This window comes from Protopterus annectens, chromosome 7.part0 (assembly GCF_019279795.1).
Source record: "Protopterus annectens isolate FY-2018-M chromosome 7.part0, PAN1.0, whole genome shotgun sequence".
Taxonomy (NCBI): domain Eukaryota; kingdom Metazoa; phylum Chordata; order Ceratodontiformes; family Protopteridae; genus Protopterus; species Protopterus annectens.
Genome location: NC_056739.1, coordinates 1,042,143,046 through 1,042,160,513, shown reverse-complemented (window position 1 = coordinate 1,042,160,513; position 17,468 = coordinate 1,042,143,046). Strand labels below are relative to the sequence as shown.

The 17,468-nt window shown below is 40.6% G+C and overlaps 1 protein-coding gene across 2 annotated transcripts in view; it reads right to left on the bottom strand.

Moving 5' to 3' along the window:
* The window catches only part of LOC122806838 (protein FAM227B-like), a 705,369-nt gene that overhangs the window by 216,847 nt on the left and 471,054 nt on the right, over positions 1-17,468 (bottom strand). For both annotated transcript variants that reach the window (XM_044077589.1, XR_006365563.1), the window contains one exon: positions 13,578-13,697. In XM_044077589.1, coding sequence (XP_043933524.1) covers positions 13,578-13,697 — 120 coding nt within the window. The remainder of the gene's footprint in view (positions 1-13,577; positions 13,698-17,468) is intronic.

Below are 17,468 nucleotides of genomic sequence, written 5' to 3'. Positions count from 1 at the left end.
GAGGGTGAAGAAGTCTTGACACTTGCTGTTTTGAGGGGTTGTGAAAAGGTCGCAGCAAGGCTGACCCCACCTTCTGAAGATTTGTGGTTGAGAGACCACTCGTAGGGCATGAGAATGTCCCTGCTCAGCTATGACATTGGACTTCCCGGGAATGTGTTTTGCTACCAGAAACCACTGAGAAGAGATCGCCCATTGCCAGAGTCTGAGCACTTCCCCACAAAGAGGGTAGGACCTGGTTCCGCCCTGTTTGTTGATGTATCATAATATGGACATATTGTCTGTCTGTATTGCAATCGGCCCAGTGGGAAGAGAGTTCTGGAGAGCCTGCAATGCCAACAGCACCGCTCTCATCTCCAGGACATTGATGTGCAAGTGGTACTCGAAGGGTTACCATGTGCCCTGGACTGTCCTGCCCTGAAAACGCCCCCCCCACCCGATCAGGGAGGCATCCGTTGTCACGGTGGCAACCGGAGGGGGGGAGAACAACCGGTCTGCCTTGAAGCACCTGAGGTGAGACCATCCACCAAGATAGGTGTCGTTTGCAAGACTGAGTGATGAGAATATTGTGTGACATGGGAAGCTGCTGAAAAGACCATTGGGAAAAAAGCATCCACTGTAGTATCCGCATATGAAAATGAGCTAGGGGGAGCAAGGTGATTGTTGCAGCCATCAGACCAAGTGTTTTCAGTACAAGCCTGGCTTGGACCCTGTCCTCCTGTAGCAGTACTTGAACATGACTGCGAATGTCGTATACTCTTTGCATAGGTAGTTTTGCTGACAACTCTACCGTGTTTAACACGGCACCTATGAAGGTAATATGCTGACAAGGCGACAAGGCAGATTTTTCAAAATTTATAGAGATGCCTAGCGCTTTGCAGGTTTGTACAGCATAATCCCTGGCTTGAAGTAGCTGGTGCCTGGTGGTGGCAGTAAGGAGCCAGTCGTCCAAATATGGAAACACCTGGAATCCTCGACGTCTCAGGTGAACCGCAACCACTGCCATGCATTTGGTAAACACCCTGGGGGCTGTGGTGAGGCCAAAGGGCAGGGCTCTGAATTGGTAGTGACTGGCTCCCAGCTGGAAGTGGAGAAACCTCCTGTAGCACCTGTTCATTTTGATATGGTAGTATGCATCCTGAAGGTCTATAGAGCACAATTGTCCTGACCCAAAAAGGGAAGAATGGACTGTAGCGTGACCATCCGGAATTTTGTTCTTTGAACCAATTTGTTCAGTCTGCTGAGATCCAAAATAGGTCTCCAGTCCCCTGTCTTTTTTGGTACCAAAAAGAATTTGGAGTAGATTCCGGATCCTTGTTGGTCTGCCGGGACTGGCTGGATGGCTCTTTTTAAAAGCAGCTTTGAAATTTTGGATTTTGTAGCCCTCGGATATGATCGACCATACCCATCTGTCCTGCGTAAGAGATCACCAGGCTTCTGGGTACAGCAAAAGTCTTCCCCCGACTGCTTCCAAAGGTGGACAGTCGGGCAGCTCCTCAGGGGTACTGAAAGGGTTTGTCAGAGAAAGATTCTCTGCTACCCTGATTCTGCGGACCCCCCCTGCCCCTAGGGCGGCGTCTGTTGTTGTTCCCTCCTCTGCCTCTGGAGGGAAGCTCACCACGTGTGTCTGGCAGAACTCCTTGAAGTTTGTGGAACCACATTTTCCCGCCCTTTTGACCCTTAGGATACGGTCTAGAAGGGGCGGAAAAACGGACTCCCATGGCAGAGAGAGTCTTGCCTTCTTGTTCGCACCTGGTTAAGGTATCCTTCACTTGAGGTCCAAAAAGAGCAGAACCATCAAAGGGGGTGTTAGTGAATGATGCCTTGAAGGGGTGAGCAAAACTGCAGAGCCACATCCGGGTGTGTCTCCTTAGAGCAACACCCGTACCTGCGGCTCTACTTGCTCCATCGGCTGCATAAGAGATGAGCCACATGGAAGAGTTAACGATAGAGTTCAGGGTCCCTAGCTGGGAGCTGATCTTTTCCTGAGACCCCACAGCTGCTGGGTCCTGCAATGTTTCACCCAGTTTGTGAGAAGGTCCCTCTGAAGTTGGGTGAAATGGCATAAATAGTTCAGCGACCGCATAGCAAAGGTCGCTGAGGAAAACATCCACTTGCCGTACCTATCCATAGTCCTAGATTCCTTATTAGGAGGATGGACAGGTACTGAAGGGTCAGCCAACTCCTTCTTATTGGCTGCGGCCACCACCATGGCATCCACAGGGACACCCTTGGAGAGAAACTGCTTAGCTGTGGGAGCAGTAATAAATTTAGTGGGCCTCCAGGGAGTTGGTTCCATAGTATCCGGAGCCGTCCACGCCTTCTGAGCCACCACTTCCATAAGTGGGTCAAAAGGCGGGGACACCCAGGAGGTGGAAGGGCGAGAACTGAAGGCATCCAGGTACACCGACTCATCTTCAGATGGGTTAAGTGCAGACCAGTTCCCCCTCTGTTTGAGGATCTCTAAGATGTCAGAAAAGGAGACATCCTCAGAGGGAGACCTTGGGGACCCTTCCGAATCATCCAGGTCGGTGTCAGATGTCACTGACTCAGGAAAGACAACATGTTTCCTCTTACATGTCCTCTTCCGAGGGGGCTCCCCCGCAGGGTCAGGGGAGGCCTCGGAAGAGGACGAAAGGCCCAATGGGGCAGCCTGGAGTGTCGGTTCTCCTCGCTTGGGGTCGGGGGGGTAGACAGGGGCTGAAGCAGGCACCGTAGAGGAAGGGGCCGAGGAGGCCAAACGTAGTGCCGGTATTGGAGCCAGCACACTCCTCATCACCTCAAAGGTGCCCCTGTCAGGCAGGGAAGAAGGACCCAACTCCGAGGAGATGAGAGCTCCCCCCAGCACCGAGAGGGATGGCTCTGAGGCCAATGTCGCGGCCGAACTTACCTGCGCCGAGGCTCCAAGAGGGAGAGCAGGGTCGGACAAGGGTCCGATGCCACTCGCCCCCTTGGAGCCGACAAGGGAATCTCGGTGCCCTGATCCTTCCAAGGACGGAGCCAAGGACGGGATTGGAGCCGACGAAGGAACTGACAACAGGGGGATCGGTTCCGACGCCCCCACAGTACTCACCTCGACGACCTCCAGCTCCGAACTCAGCAGAGTAGTCGGAGGAGGAACTTGAGCAGGTGTAGGGGTAGCCCCTGTCTGTTGAGACGGGGTATGTAGCAACTGGGCCAGTGCCTGCAACTTCAAAAGCCAGCTGACTACCTTCTCGAGGTCATGGTCTGAAAGCCTGGAAGACCTAGAGGAATGAGATCTATTGCTCCACTCCGGCAAGAGTGGAGACTTCGGAGCCGATCTAACCGACTTGAGAGACAGAGACCTGGAGCGCTTTCTGCTCGGGGACAGCTCCAACACTAAAGTCGGAGCAGACTGAGGTCTAGATGCCTCAGTTCTGGCCGGAACCGACGAGGCAGCAAGAGCACCGCTCGGCGCCGACTCCGAACATGGAGCCGACGATTTGGCGGGCTTTGAAGGTTTCCCAGTCATGGTCTTAGCCGGAGAACCTTCAGGCTTTAACAAGCCTCTAAGAATGAGTTTGTTTCTGCGCTCCTGCAGGACTCTAGGGCTAAAAGCATGGCAGATGGAACAAGAGTCCTGCAGGTGCAGAGGGCCCAAACAATACACACAAGAAGTGTGACTGTCTGTCAGAGACATCTTCTGACAGCACGAGTCACACTTCTTGAAACCCGATACCTTAGTATCCTTAGACATACTAATGTAAAAAATACACAATACACTAATTTATAATAACAATTACAATAAGCAGAAAAGAGGGGGAACTACCGCTAAACAGAGGGACAGAATTCCACACACACACAGAACAACTAAGGGAAATCTGTACTACTAAGGGGGAGGGTCAGAGGCCCAACCACCTTAAGGGTGGAGAAAAAGGGAGATTAGCAACTAAAAAGGGGGGAAAGACTAGTCACTAACTTCACTAATACTAAAGGGACAAAACAGGGTAAAAAAACTGACTAAAAAACTATCTCAAAAGTTATTAATAATAATATACGACCTGGAGCCGGTGAAAACGCAACCTCGTAGCTGAAGTGGCAAACGAGATCTGGGTATATTTCGCCTAGCATTATGGGACATAGGATAGCCTAGAGCCGGTAAAAATAGCTCTCGAGCTTTAGTATTCGGCTGAGTCGGAGCCGAGGTTCGGCTCTGAACCCATCCAGCAAGAATGAAGGCGAGATTGACAACTTAACATCCTTCATTACCCGTCACCTTTTGGCAAAAAACTTAGGTCTGTATTTAGGCATATCTGTGTAGCAATACACATACAACTCATGATGTAACTCACAGGTTGCTTAAATACAAGCTTGCATCACCAAGCCCAGATGTTCACCTCGTACCATTAGCAAGCACATTCCTGCAAATGAAAAATTAAGAATGAAGACTTGGTGGTTGCATTACTAATTAAGTAATGTAGAACTATATACTCGCCTGACAAACAGGGAACTCTCAACAACCAAGACTGGTGAAATACACAGCCATCTACAGAAGTGTGGAGGGGAGGTATTATAAACCCACCACTAAGGGTCCTCTCACAGATTAAGTTATATGACAAGAATGACTCTTTTATAACTAACACAAAGGACCCTCCTAGATACATTCTTAATTGGACAGAATCACAAAAAGTAATCATCAAAGTGGAAGAAGTCAGAGAAATGCACAAACAGGAAGCTTAAACAGCTGAGTCCTTTTGACATCCCAGAAGAGGCCTGGATCCCCAACTAACAGCTAATGTAACAATGTTCACCAAAGATATGAATCAAAGATGAAGTACCCATAGCAGAGATACCTGCAATGGAGATATTTCTGTGGCAACTGAGGCAGCCACTCCTGTAGTGGAGTGAGCATTGATCAGTGGGCAGTTAGCTGCTTATGGCAAAAGACAAAGAAGTTCACAATCCACTTGGAAAGTGTATGCTTGGAAGATGTTAGCCCTTCCCACCTAAGCACAATGAAGATAAACAACTAGTTCACCTTCTGTTTCCTGAGTTGTAAGAGCACATGCAAGGTGCCAAGAGCCCTCTCCACCATGGTTTCTGCCCACAAAAAGAAAACCAGGTGATGTCTAGGCCAGTTGACAAGCAATTCTAAAACTGTCTGGAAGGACAGCCTGTCTTTGTGAGTTTCCTATGCATAAGTACATAACATTTTGAGATCTTATGCACAGAGATGATGGCCACCAGAGAAAGAGATTTGTAAGAAATGAAATTAGCACTACTGAGCTAGCTGGCTGCAGGAGTAAACTGGCAAGCCTCTAAACCATGAAGTTCAAGTCCCACTGAGGGAAGGTGTTTTTCAAAGACAAAAGGAGATGCAACACATCTGTAAGGAAGTGGTTGAGCAACCTGCTCCATAAGGTCGTGGTGTGCAGACAGGCACAGACGCATGTTTAAGATAAGTCAAGATCACCTGCAAGCTGAAGGACTCTGGTGGTATAGGATGCTACTTCATCCAAGATGAAAAGTTTCCATTTGGAGACAGTGGCCTACTGCACAGAAGGCTTCAATATCCTGTGAGACATCAGCCAGCAAATCTGATGGGATAACGGGGTCTCAATTAGGATCCAGCTCTTGATGTGGAGCCAGTTATTCTGAGTCCATACTTAGTTTTGATTATGAACACTTTCTGTATTGCCAGAAACATGATAGCCTGAAACCAATCCCTTCTTGGCCATCACAGGTTGACGAGAATGAGTTTTAGTCCTTATCTTAACTTTTGCATGTGTGGAATCACTGATAATGGCAGGAATACATACAGGAGTTTCCCATGCCGCACAAGTGAAAACATGTTCACTGTTGCCTCCCATTTGCTCTGTTGCACTGAACAAAACAGAGGGTGTACAGCATTCTTCTAAGTGAAAAACAACTTGATATTTAAAAAGCCCTACTTCCGGAAAACTCTCACTAGACAAGACCTCTAGATCCACAAATCCAGGAAGACTGGAGGAGCAGTTCCGAGTCAGACAGCTTGTTCTTCTATGTAAGGATGTGAAATGCTGACAGAGTGATGTTACTGCATTTTGCCTACTATCAGATGAACATCTCTTCATTGGAAGTGAACTTGGCTTGGTTAGAAGTGAAAGAAGGTAGTAGTTAATAGGTATAAGTAAAAACAGCAAAGTAAGTTTGTTGAAACTACGTTTGGTGACATTGGAGTTTGGGGATACGAAAAACCAAGAACACAAAACAGGAATCCCTGTTAGATCATCACAAATAGCTAAACATCTATTTGTGGTCATCTTTCACTGAAAATAAGTTGTATGTTACATCACAGTTGGATTTTGGACTTATTTCTGGCAATTACTTTTGGCAGTGCTTGAGCAGAGGTATTTGCGATGATCTAACAGGAGTTCCTATTTTGTGTTCTTGACAGTAGAGTTTGCCTTTTTCCCCACTGCAGTGCAACCCGAGTTGGTATATATATATATATATATATATATATATATATATATATATATATATATATATATAGTTCCCTTTCATATGATCGAATGTCTCTAAACTCGAAACCAGAATCTTGAATTTATAGAAATTTGAACATATGAAAGGGACAAAAAAAAAAAAACCTTTCAAATGTTTTATATATATATATATATATATATATATATATATATATATATATATATATATATAAGTTTAGGAGGTGTGGAGGTGTCCCCATGCCCTTCTGCAAAAAAACTTTCCTGAAAATGTTCACTGAAAGGAGTTTCAGTGAACCTTTTTCTGTATTTTCACATTTGCATCTCACATAACAGAGTATGTGACCAGATGATGAAGGTATCCCAGAAGAACCTTTGAGTCCAAGCCATCAACATCCACAGGAGTGCTCTTATCTCCTTCTGGTTGATGTGGATTTTCAACTCGGTAGGAGAGGGGGGAGACACAATCTCTGAATCACATGGAAGGCAAGGGAAACTCCTCAGCCCACAACAGAAGTATCCATCATCAAAATCTGTGGTAAGTTCAGAGGAAGAGAAGCAAATTGCTGCTGGTGGCATGACTCAGTACATTTACCTAGACATTCTCAAATGCAAAGCTACTAATTTTTACTAGATGGCGATTGGTGTAAAAGATGAAGTCAATTAGGAGCAAATCAAATATAGTCTTTGATGATAAATCATGGAATCTCCTGAAATAACAACTGTTCTTCTTACAATAGCTTGATCTATGTATGTCTTAGTAACTGCATTATTTTCCATTGGTTTTGAATTTATTATTTGATTTGCTGTATCAATACATACATTACCAACCTGAAATACTGTTACTAAGATTAGCAGTAAAAACAGGTGAGATTACATTGCTTGATTTCTACCTGTATATCCTGCAGTTTATAAAAGTAATGCATGCAGGGGCTAGCCTACTGATTCTGCGGTAGGTTATTTGACTGAGGCACTAACGAACCAGACTTGGAGATGATCCAAGAAAACTGTCAGGAAGGTGATGCAGAAAAGATGACAGGCCCTTAGACAGTTCTCACTGGAAGGACAGATGAGGGTTCATTTAGAAATAACTAGTCTGTGGGGGAGAGGGAGTACATGCAAGCTGGAGGCAGGATGGCAAATCTAAGAAACTACAAGGGACATCTAGGTGGTAATTTATGCATGCGTCCATGCTGGTATTGCATAATTGATGCTCCTCGGTGTAGGAAAATAAAGAGAAAACATCACATTAGCCAGACAGGTCCACAATGGGATCTCAAAGCATAACAGACTAATATCACCAAAAGGCATCTTTAATGTAAAAAAAGATTAGTAGACTATCAGAAACAAAATTATGTGACCCACTTTAAAGTATTATGTATCTTAAAGACATTCAACTTTAAGTGTTGCTACACAAATAAATAATTTTTTTGATGGTAGTGCATTAATAAATAAAATGTATTTTATAATATTTTAAAGCAACCCAAATTTATAATTACATTTAATAAACAGGAATCATGCTCAATATATCACTGCACTAAAAAAATGATACAGAAAGAACAATTTATTACACAAAAGTGACAGCTAGTAAATAATGCATTCATTGCAACCAAAAAAATAATCAAACAATGAAAAATGAGGCCAGGGTATAGCTAGCCAAAGTGCTATATTTTATTTCAAGTTTAGTTCTAGTAAGCACATTTGTCCACTGCACTGTATACTTTCCTAGTTTGAATTCAGGTTTGTTGTTTCAAACTATTGAAAACTGTCTGATGAAGTCCACTGTGACAAATGAAAGCACTTAATGGAAGTAACCTTCATTTATTTATTTAAAGTTTGTTAAACAGGTGGGTGGTCTGCTACAATATCCCTTTCAGTCACTACCCCTATTTGGCACTCACAACAAATCAGACAGGCAAGAAATATAGAAGACATTTAAGAAGGTGCAGCATAGATGAACATGACTAAACAAATACTGAAAGTAAAAGAAACCACATACAAGATCATACATTACATATAAGAGAAACATGCATACAGTAAATTATATAAAAAATGTTCATACTTAATGCACAAGCATATTTGAATGATGAGGGGAGTCAAAGCTTAACTTTCTTTAACCTTTCTCCCTAAAACAGTTGATTTTGTATTCTTCTGAAAGATGTAAGTTTAACTTTTTCTTAAAGAGAGTGACAGAAGCGGCTATATCACTTGGTAGTGTGTTCCATGAGATGAGGCAAGCTTGAAAAAGGATTTTACTAATACTGTTAGAGAAAAGTGGAACCTGTTGAGTTTCATGGTTGCATTGATTCTTACAACATAGGAGGTTTCATTAGCAGTGAGCTTGTTAGCTAGGGGTGGCCAATAGCTATTTTTAAGTTCTTTAAAGGTAAGAGTGTTCAGACGATAAGTGGACTGTACTGTGACTGGAAGCCATTTTGTCTCTTGAACAGTAACTCAGTGATGTTCCTTAAAATGAGGCATATGAAGAAAATTAAGGAGATTATTTTCAGTGGTTTGTAATTGCACAGTAGAGTGACCCGACTAAGGGTTAGCGATAGGTAAGCCACATTTCAGTCTGGAATTAGAACATCGATAGCAGATGCAAATTGAGCTTCCAAAGCAAATAGATTTGATATACTGTAGGCTAACCTGATCTGATGAGCTATTTGGGTGCAAGTGTTATCAATAAGATTGTCAAAGGAGAGGGTGTTATCCAAAAGTACCCTTAAGTACTTTTGTCCTTTGATAAATGGTAGTTGAGAACCTACGAAGTCAGTAATGCAAAGTTTAGCAATATTGGTTAATCTTTTGGCTGTAACAAAGATCATAAGAGTAGATATGGATGTGTTGATGAATTTATTGTTGGTAAACCAGTTCCAAAAACATGAGAATACCTCCTGTAACCCAGAATCTAGAAAAAAAATGGAGAAAACGGAACCCCAAAGCTAACTGAGGAGAAGACTTACATGTAGCACTTAATATTTACGACACAGAATTTTCTGTTGGATAATTAGTTCTTAAAACTGGGAAACTGCTTCAGGAAAAAGCTAAGTCAACAAGATGTTGTAGTAAAAAGTTGTGATTTTTTTTATATAAACATCTTTTATTAAATCACAACTAAAATTGTGACACAGATGCATATGTTAATTTAACAGAAAACAAACCATAGCAGCATTTTTCATGTAGTATACATATATGCTTCCTTTTGTAACAATTATCACATAATCTGAAATGACATAAATTACTCAATTCCTTCTTCCTTAAAACTCACTCCTTCTCCTGAACATTACTTTGCATGTATCACTTCCAAGGATGCCATTTAATTCTATGTAATTTGCGTTTTTCTTTTCCAGAGATCTTAATGTCATTTTTTTATCTCCTTTGCACAGTGTCAGTTGGTTTAGATTGTGATTTCCATATTCTAGTAATTGCTTTCTTGGCAGCCAGTACCATCAAACTTACTAAGGCCTTACTGTGGCTAGGCAATTCAGAAGCCATGTTCCAGTTCAAAAGAATTATTAACAGTAAAAAAAAAATCTCTGTGTTAGGGTAAATAGTCCATATAATAGCTTTTCAAGTGTTTAGATAATGGTCATGTGTGGGCAGTGGGTCTATTATCTGTAGATGATTTTGGTTAAGGTATTTTGAGGAGAGAAATAATAAGTGCATGCTTAAATCTAGAAGTATGAAATAAAACATGAAATAAAAGACATTATGTTAGCTCTCAACACCCTGGGCTCATTCCTAGTGATAACATTTTTTTTTTAAGTTTTATAAATAATCGTTCAGTTCAGGTGTATAAGGTGCTCCTCTGTTGACAAGACACAGCTTTGCCTAATAATCAGTATCCCAGACTGGTCCATTTTACTTTTTCCTGATTTTTGAAATGTATCAATGCCCAGAAAGAAAAACAGTTGTTAGATGTGTCTTCCTTTATTTATATAAATCATTGCTATTTCTGTGGTAACAAGCATGATGATGTGGGCAAGTACCAGAATAGCCAGCTGGAGTTTTTAAAGAATGATATGTCCTTTGAATATCAAACTGATTTATATAAGATGCTTGTGTTACACATGTATTAGAACTGTATGTCATTAGTATATCAAACTGATTTGTAAAGATGCTTGTGTTAAAAATGTATTTGTGAGGTTTGCTTGTGTTGAAATGTATCAACAGTGCACCCTGCTGAAATGAAGAGAAATGTACATGTATTACTGTAGCTGAATTAAATATATATATATATATATATATATATATGTTTTAACAGGGGATACTGGGACAGCAACAGTTATCCAGCTAGCTTGCATTAAGAAAAATAACGGAAATGTAAATGATCTGTTAAAATGTCACCCCACAGTGCTGAATAGGACTGGAGATGCTAGGTCTCGGAAAAAGCCTTTGTTCATTAGCTCAGTAAAAAGAGGGGAAGCCCCAAGCACTGCCATAAACATTTAGATGTATATTTTAGCAGTCTATGCTAACTTCCTGTCTCAGCTTCAGAGGGCAATACTGTGAGAACCTACAGTCAGGTGACCAGATGAGGTCATTCTCCCAGCCCTCTTGGAAATCAATGTTAATTTCAATATTTTCTGTGATTTGAATTCTGTGGTTTACTGTAAATATATATTCAATATTTTCATGTTCTTTATTATTAAATACATATAAAACTTTTATTGTGGCTGGTCCTTGTAGAAAATATCTAACCTTTCAGAGTACTTACATTTATTTAGTGACACTATGTGGGCCACTCCAGAAGGCCTAGCCATCTTGGTCAACTGCTACCATTTGTATCAGTATAATTGGACACCCTATGTTAACAGCCTTAGAGCAGCTGATTGTGGAGTATCTGGTAGTGGTGATAACTACCTTATACTCTGGGCAGAAGGGGCACATCAGGTAAATCTGTACACAGCCTTTCCCATGTGTATGTGTGTGTGTGTGTGTGTGTGTGTGTGTGTGTGTGTGTGTGTGTGTGTGTGTGTGTGTGTGTGTGTGTGTGTGTGTGTGTGTGTGTGTGAGAGAGAGAGAGAGAGCTATGTGTTGCAGGGACATGAAGCACTGGATTTACAGAGAGCGTTCTGGAGGACATGGCTTGGACCCTTGGCTGAGGATCTAACACTATAGCTGTACCAGTGGGGAATCTTAATGGGGATCTGGAGGGAGACAGTGATAGAGACATCCAGACCTTGGGCTGAATGTGTTTCTTGTGTGCTCTTAAGGGAAAGTGTACTTGATGCAGGCAGGTCTGCATCTGGAAATACTGAGTGCATCCATTTGTAGTCCAAGAGCACTTCCCTCTCCAGTGTCAGGGTAAGGATTCACACTCCTTGATTACTGGCCCAGTGTGGGGACGTCACATATTGGTGGCAGTGGTGGCCATTGCATATTGATAGCAGTAGTGGGCATCACAACAAGTACCACTCAGATGTTCTATGATTTTTTTTTAGATTAAAGTAGCTTTAACCTCTTGTCCTGTATAGAATGTGTCCCACAAATGCAGTGGGACATATATATTACTCAGTCACTGTGGGTAATAGCCTGCCTTATATTAATAACCATAGAAGTACTGGCAGATGAAACATGCCTAATTTTACAAACATGTTTATAGTTAGTACAGTTACCATAAAGGTGACTACTATAAGGCTAGGAACCTAACAATAACTGGCCAAAGTAATATTAGCTAATTGTATTATACTTAGCCACTACTCTATCAATGATTTTTTTTGCAATAAATGCATTTACAATAACTGGGCAATAATGAACTCAAATTTATATCCTCCATAAAATACAACAATGTTTCATGATTGCCTTTTGTCCTCTAAAGGAATTGCTATCAAAGATGGTGACAAAACTCACATCATATTTCATCATTTTATGATCCTTACATTACAGTAGACTCTTCTGGAAAAAGACTGTACCTGATCTTGTACTGAATGAATCAATATTCTATCATTACCCCTATGGACAAAGTGGTATACCAGTTCTTCAGATAAATGTGCAGAGTCCACAGATAAAGTACAAATACATTTTAAACATATGAATTATGACTAGGGAATATTCTGCATCATTTGTTAGGATTGTCAGCTAGAGTTGCCTTGTTGCACAGGAGGGATGATCCCACAGTTCCAATCACAGTCATCCATAGACACCACACAAAAATTCCCTGGGCACTCTTATGGTTATGGGTTCGTATCCTGCACAAAACACTAAGGTGAGAGTTGTTAATTTCCAGTAAGTGTAGGATACAAATCAAGTAGATGTCCATTTCTGCAGTTTGTGATTCTTTTAACCCCTTCATCAGAATTCAGTCCCTAGAATCACCAAATTTTGTGGATGCATAAAGTTTCCAAAAGTATATGTGCATACAACCCCCTCAATTTTTGATCCCTCCTACAGCAGCACAAATTGATGGAGGGATTGGAGGATCCACAGCAACAGGAAATGACATCATGTTTAGGCAGTTATGCAAGTTAAAACAAACTCATTCTGCCAAAGTTCATAGGTGTGTACTAGGCTAACATACCTGGAGCCTATATAAGCCTAGCCCAAGTTAGTTATTGCAAAATGTTGGCATCCTAATTTTTTTCAACTCTGTGTGCAGAATGTAACTACATGCACTAATTGCAGAAGACACACATTTGTAAATTTCTACACTGCTTCTCTTTCTGTCATTCACTCTCTCTCTTTCCCTGCCAATTTTCTCTAATGAAGGTAGAATCTGCTGTATATCTCTGAGTGAAGATCTAGGGCTGTTCTTTACAATCATATATAATTAACTTTATGTAAGACGTTATAAGTATTTCAAGTACTTTATGACAATTAGCCCACAAATTCAAGTCTGTATTTGACAACAATGTATAACACATTTGTTCTCTACCACACTCTGTCCTTCCAAGTGATTCATGGTTTCACTTCACCATGTACTATATGCTACCACTGACAGAACAGAACTAAATTGTTTTTCCTTCTCCAAGTGTTGTGTACTTGTATGTGCATATTGCAAAATGTAATGAAACTAAAAACAACATTTTCATCAGTTTATTTGTTTTACCTCAGTGTACAGCATGTAAACTCACACATCAAGTTAAACTTCACAAGTAAATAAAGCATCAGGTCAAATGATAAAATATTACTCACAGGCTCCAGCATTAAGTTTGCCAGGCTCTATTGTGTTCTCGTTAACATTTTTTTCTTGTGTGCCTGACTTTTCTAAATGTTTCATATTCCACTTCCAGGACAATGGCATGGGTTTTATTCCTGTTATAAAGAAGAACATAAATCAACATTGTGGTTGGAAAGTGCAACATTATTGTATTATTTATAATTGCTACGTGACACTATATGCTTTATGAAATTTATTCCGGTAGACCAGCAAGAAAATTATTTATTATCTGCTATAGCTTATAAATACATATTTGCTTTTCTTAGTGTAAACATATCAGCAGATGTAATCATTGGGAGAAATTATCTGATTCTCATATGTCCCAACTTCCCGCATCAATCTTATCTTATTTTAAAGACTGCTTTGGGAGAACATAATTATGATTTTTCTGAATATTGACAGAATTGTTCCTAGGCACCAGTTAACCAAATACAGTATTTCTTTCCAGAAATGACATTAAAAAGTTTTGCATAACATATGCCATGAAGCAGTTGCTGCTGGTCTTCCTAATGGCTTTTCTTTCATCTCTATTTTTGAGAAACAAAGCAGACTGAATTCATTATTTTGCAGTGGTACCTGGAAATGAACCATTCTATTGCTCACTTTTGTTTTGTTTTTTTTAATAATTAAATACCAGAAAACTTAAACATAACATGCTCCTTTTTATTTGGCATTGTTCTGTTAAAATGTGCTACTCTGTTTTTTTTGTTTTTTTTGGTGTGTGTCATTATAGTTTTGTCTACATAATTATTTTTTTGCTATCAGGTTACTAGTTATTTCACAAGTTATGGTTCACAGTTCATTATGGATGTGGTTGAGATTTTACAGTAAAAAAGGAGGAATAATATGCCAAATTCCAATAATTATTTTCTAAAAGTATATTAGCAAGTACACATCCTAATGTAACTGTCAAATCGTGACTTCAGTACAACTAATACAGACAAACAGTTCAACACTTGATTGGGTTTCTTACTAAAGAGCTGCAGAGTGAAGTGGGTAGAGAAATAACAGGTATGTGATTACTAACTATATCAGCTTATCTACATAAGGACACTCTGAAGTGGGTGATTAATCTATTACTTCTTTTTAGTACCCTCTCAGCAGCTACAGTCTTCTATTTTTAAAGTGCACAAGCATGGGTATCATCCCTTCCTTTAAGTCATGATGGGTATAAGGTGTGAAGGCTGCCAGCCTAGTCAAACAGAATTTGGTACATAATTCAGTCACTTGTAAATATGAATGGAAACTACAAGCTTGTTTTCTTAAAGGAAAGAATATGCTGTGAATTGTTGAACTTAAAACAATGTAGCAACATTGCCCTCTACTGTAAGAAAGCTAAGTCAAGCATTTCATGACTATCTTTGATGTTTACAATTCAGCTCCGGCCAGGCTAAATGAAGGCTTCCTGCCTATTGTTTTAAGGCTAAAGTTAATGACTAGAATTTGCATGCATTAATGTCCTTTATTGATCTGGTTTCTGCCTAGGTGTAAAAGAATGTAAATGCAGTTTCTGTCAGCCTGGGAACCACAGGAAGGTGTAAAATAATGATGTAATGTAAATCAGAACTGCAATTTCAATGTAAACAGAGAGAATCAGAAGGCATTAAGCATTTTTGTCTTGACCATCCAACTCACAGTACTGTCTTGCTCATATGTAAGTTATCTTAGACGTGTGTTTTCTTTTAGAAATAGCTAGGAACTAGAAAGATTAGACTAAGTATTTTTCTGTGATGTCAGAACTGTACTACTGAATTATTTTAAATATTTCTGTGTGATCTCTGAACTCTTGACTAGCACTGTGTAGTAGAAAGTATTGTCTTGTGGTTTTAATTATTTATTATTAAATATTTTAAAACCTTTCGACTGTGGCTGTTTTGTATAGAGATAAGTTAAGCTCTAAGAGAACATTGCATGTATATAAGGATCCTGTAGCAAGTCACTCTAATAAGCCTTAACTCTTTAGTCATACTACCAACTGGATAATAATATTGAACAGTAATAATTGGACACCCTTTTAAGGGCCTTTGAGTAGCTGATAATTATTAGTGGGTGGTGGCAGGATACTACCATATAGTCTGGGATAAGGGGGCACATCTGGACAACCTGTGCCAGCCTTTCCCAGGAGTGTCTGTGTGGTTGTATAAACTCTTCTCAAGGGATGTGTGTGTGTGTGTGTGTGTGTGTGTGTGTGTGTGTGTGTGTGTGTGTGTGTGTGTGTGTGTGTGTGTCAGCTACTTGGGCAGGGACACAAAGCACTGGTTGGACAGAGAGAGTGCTTGAGGTTTTAGCTTGCCCACTAGGCTGAGATCTGGACCCTATAGCTGTGCCAGTGGGGAGTCTTATTGGGGACCTGGAGAGCAAGGGAGCGACCAGCCCCGGACTGACTGGGATCTTTGTGTGCTCTTAAGAGAAATTGCATTTTACTGTGTGTATTTGTTATCCTTTCCTCATATATGAGATGCCCTCTCTGGTGTTAGTGGTGAGGATTGAGGCTCCATAATTGTTGGGCCAAGGCACGGGCATCACACAAGGGCACACTGTTTCTGTTAACAACTACAACTACAGGTAAACATAATAAGAAAGGGAATATAAACTCAGAAGCACATATTTACAAATACGTCCTCTCCCTGATCAGTTGTTGATAAGCCACCCCATATAAGGGGATGGTGGGCAAGTAAACTTACCATCTGCAGGGACCTTCTCAATGCCAGCTGATCAACATACCTGCTGTATCACACATTTAAGGGATACTCTGAAGTCAGTGTATATTTGGGGAGAATACCAAGATGCATCTAAAAACACAATACACGATGGGATGGGGGGGTTCAGAGCTTCACAGCTTTGTTTAGATGTCAGAGTCCTTAAGCATTAAGGTGGCAAACAGTGCTGTACTTCTGCAGCAGGGATTCATGCTGTAGTGCTGGGTCTATATTAGTACAGTGAAGTACGAAAACAGCGAATACCAGTTGGGCGACACCAACTGTGTGAATATCGCAAACATCACAAGAGTGAACGGAGATCGCCACAGGAAATTCTTCCCTTCACTTCAATGTAGTCCAATCTCAGAGTTGGTATAGTTAAGTAGCAGGAGGTGGGGGGTGCAGGGGGACCTGTCTCCTTGCATAAAACACTTAGTGACAGTTTTTGTGTTTTTTTTTTTATTTTCCGGATTTGAAATTTCCGTTCTTCGCACAGTTGGTGTCACCCAACTGGTATTCGCTGTTTTCATACTTTACTGTACTAATATAGACCTGTAGTGCTTACTGATAGTATTCAAATAAGACCAAGTGACTGCAATACAAATGCCACTAGGAAGAGATGTGGTGTGCCAAACAACTCTGACACATGGTTCTTTTCTATGAAATCCTGGGCCTACTACTTCTGAATGACACTTTCTTGGGCTGGGGCAAATCCAGGCAACTTGCCTAACTCAGTAAAGTATTACCAAACACCACCTTAACTTCAAAACATCACATTTACTCTAAGACATTCTTTTAAGCAAATTTACTATAGAGATACAAAAAAAATATAGTACTATGGTCATACTATCTAAATGAGTGACAAACACACATTATCCAACTTTATTTATAGTTCTTTTCCATTTATTTAATAACATATCAACATAGCATATGCTATTTAAATAAACCTAACAACAAAACTATCGAACTAACTTTACTACATGTGTCACTGTATTACATTTATTATTCATTTTATAAGGTCTGAATGTGTTCATCTTGAAAATTGTCTTAATTTTCTATCTTAAAAGCATCAGATCTGATCTTTTTTATTCCCAAATTCACCAGCATCATGCCATTCATTTTTAAAGTTCCTGAAATTAAATCATATTTTTCATAGTAAGTTATAGC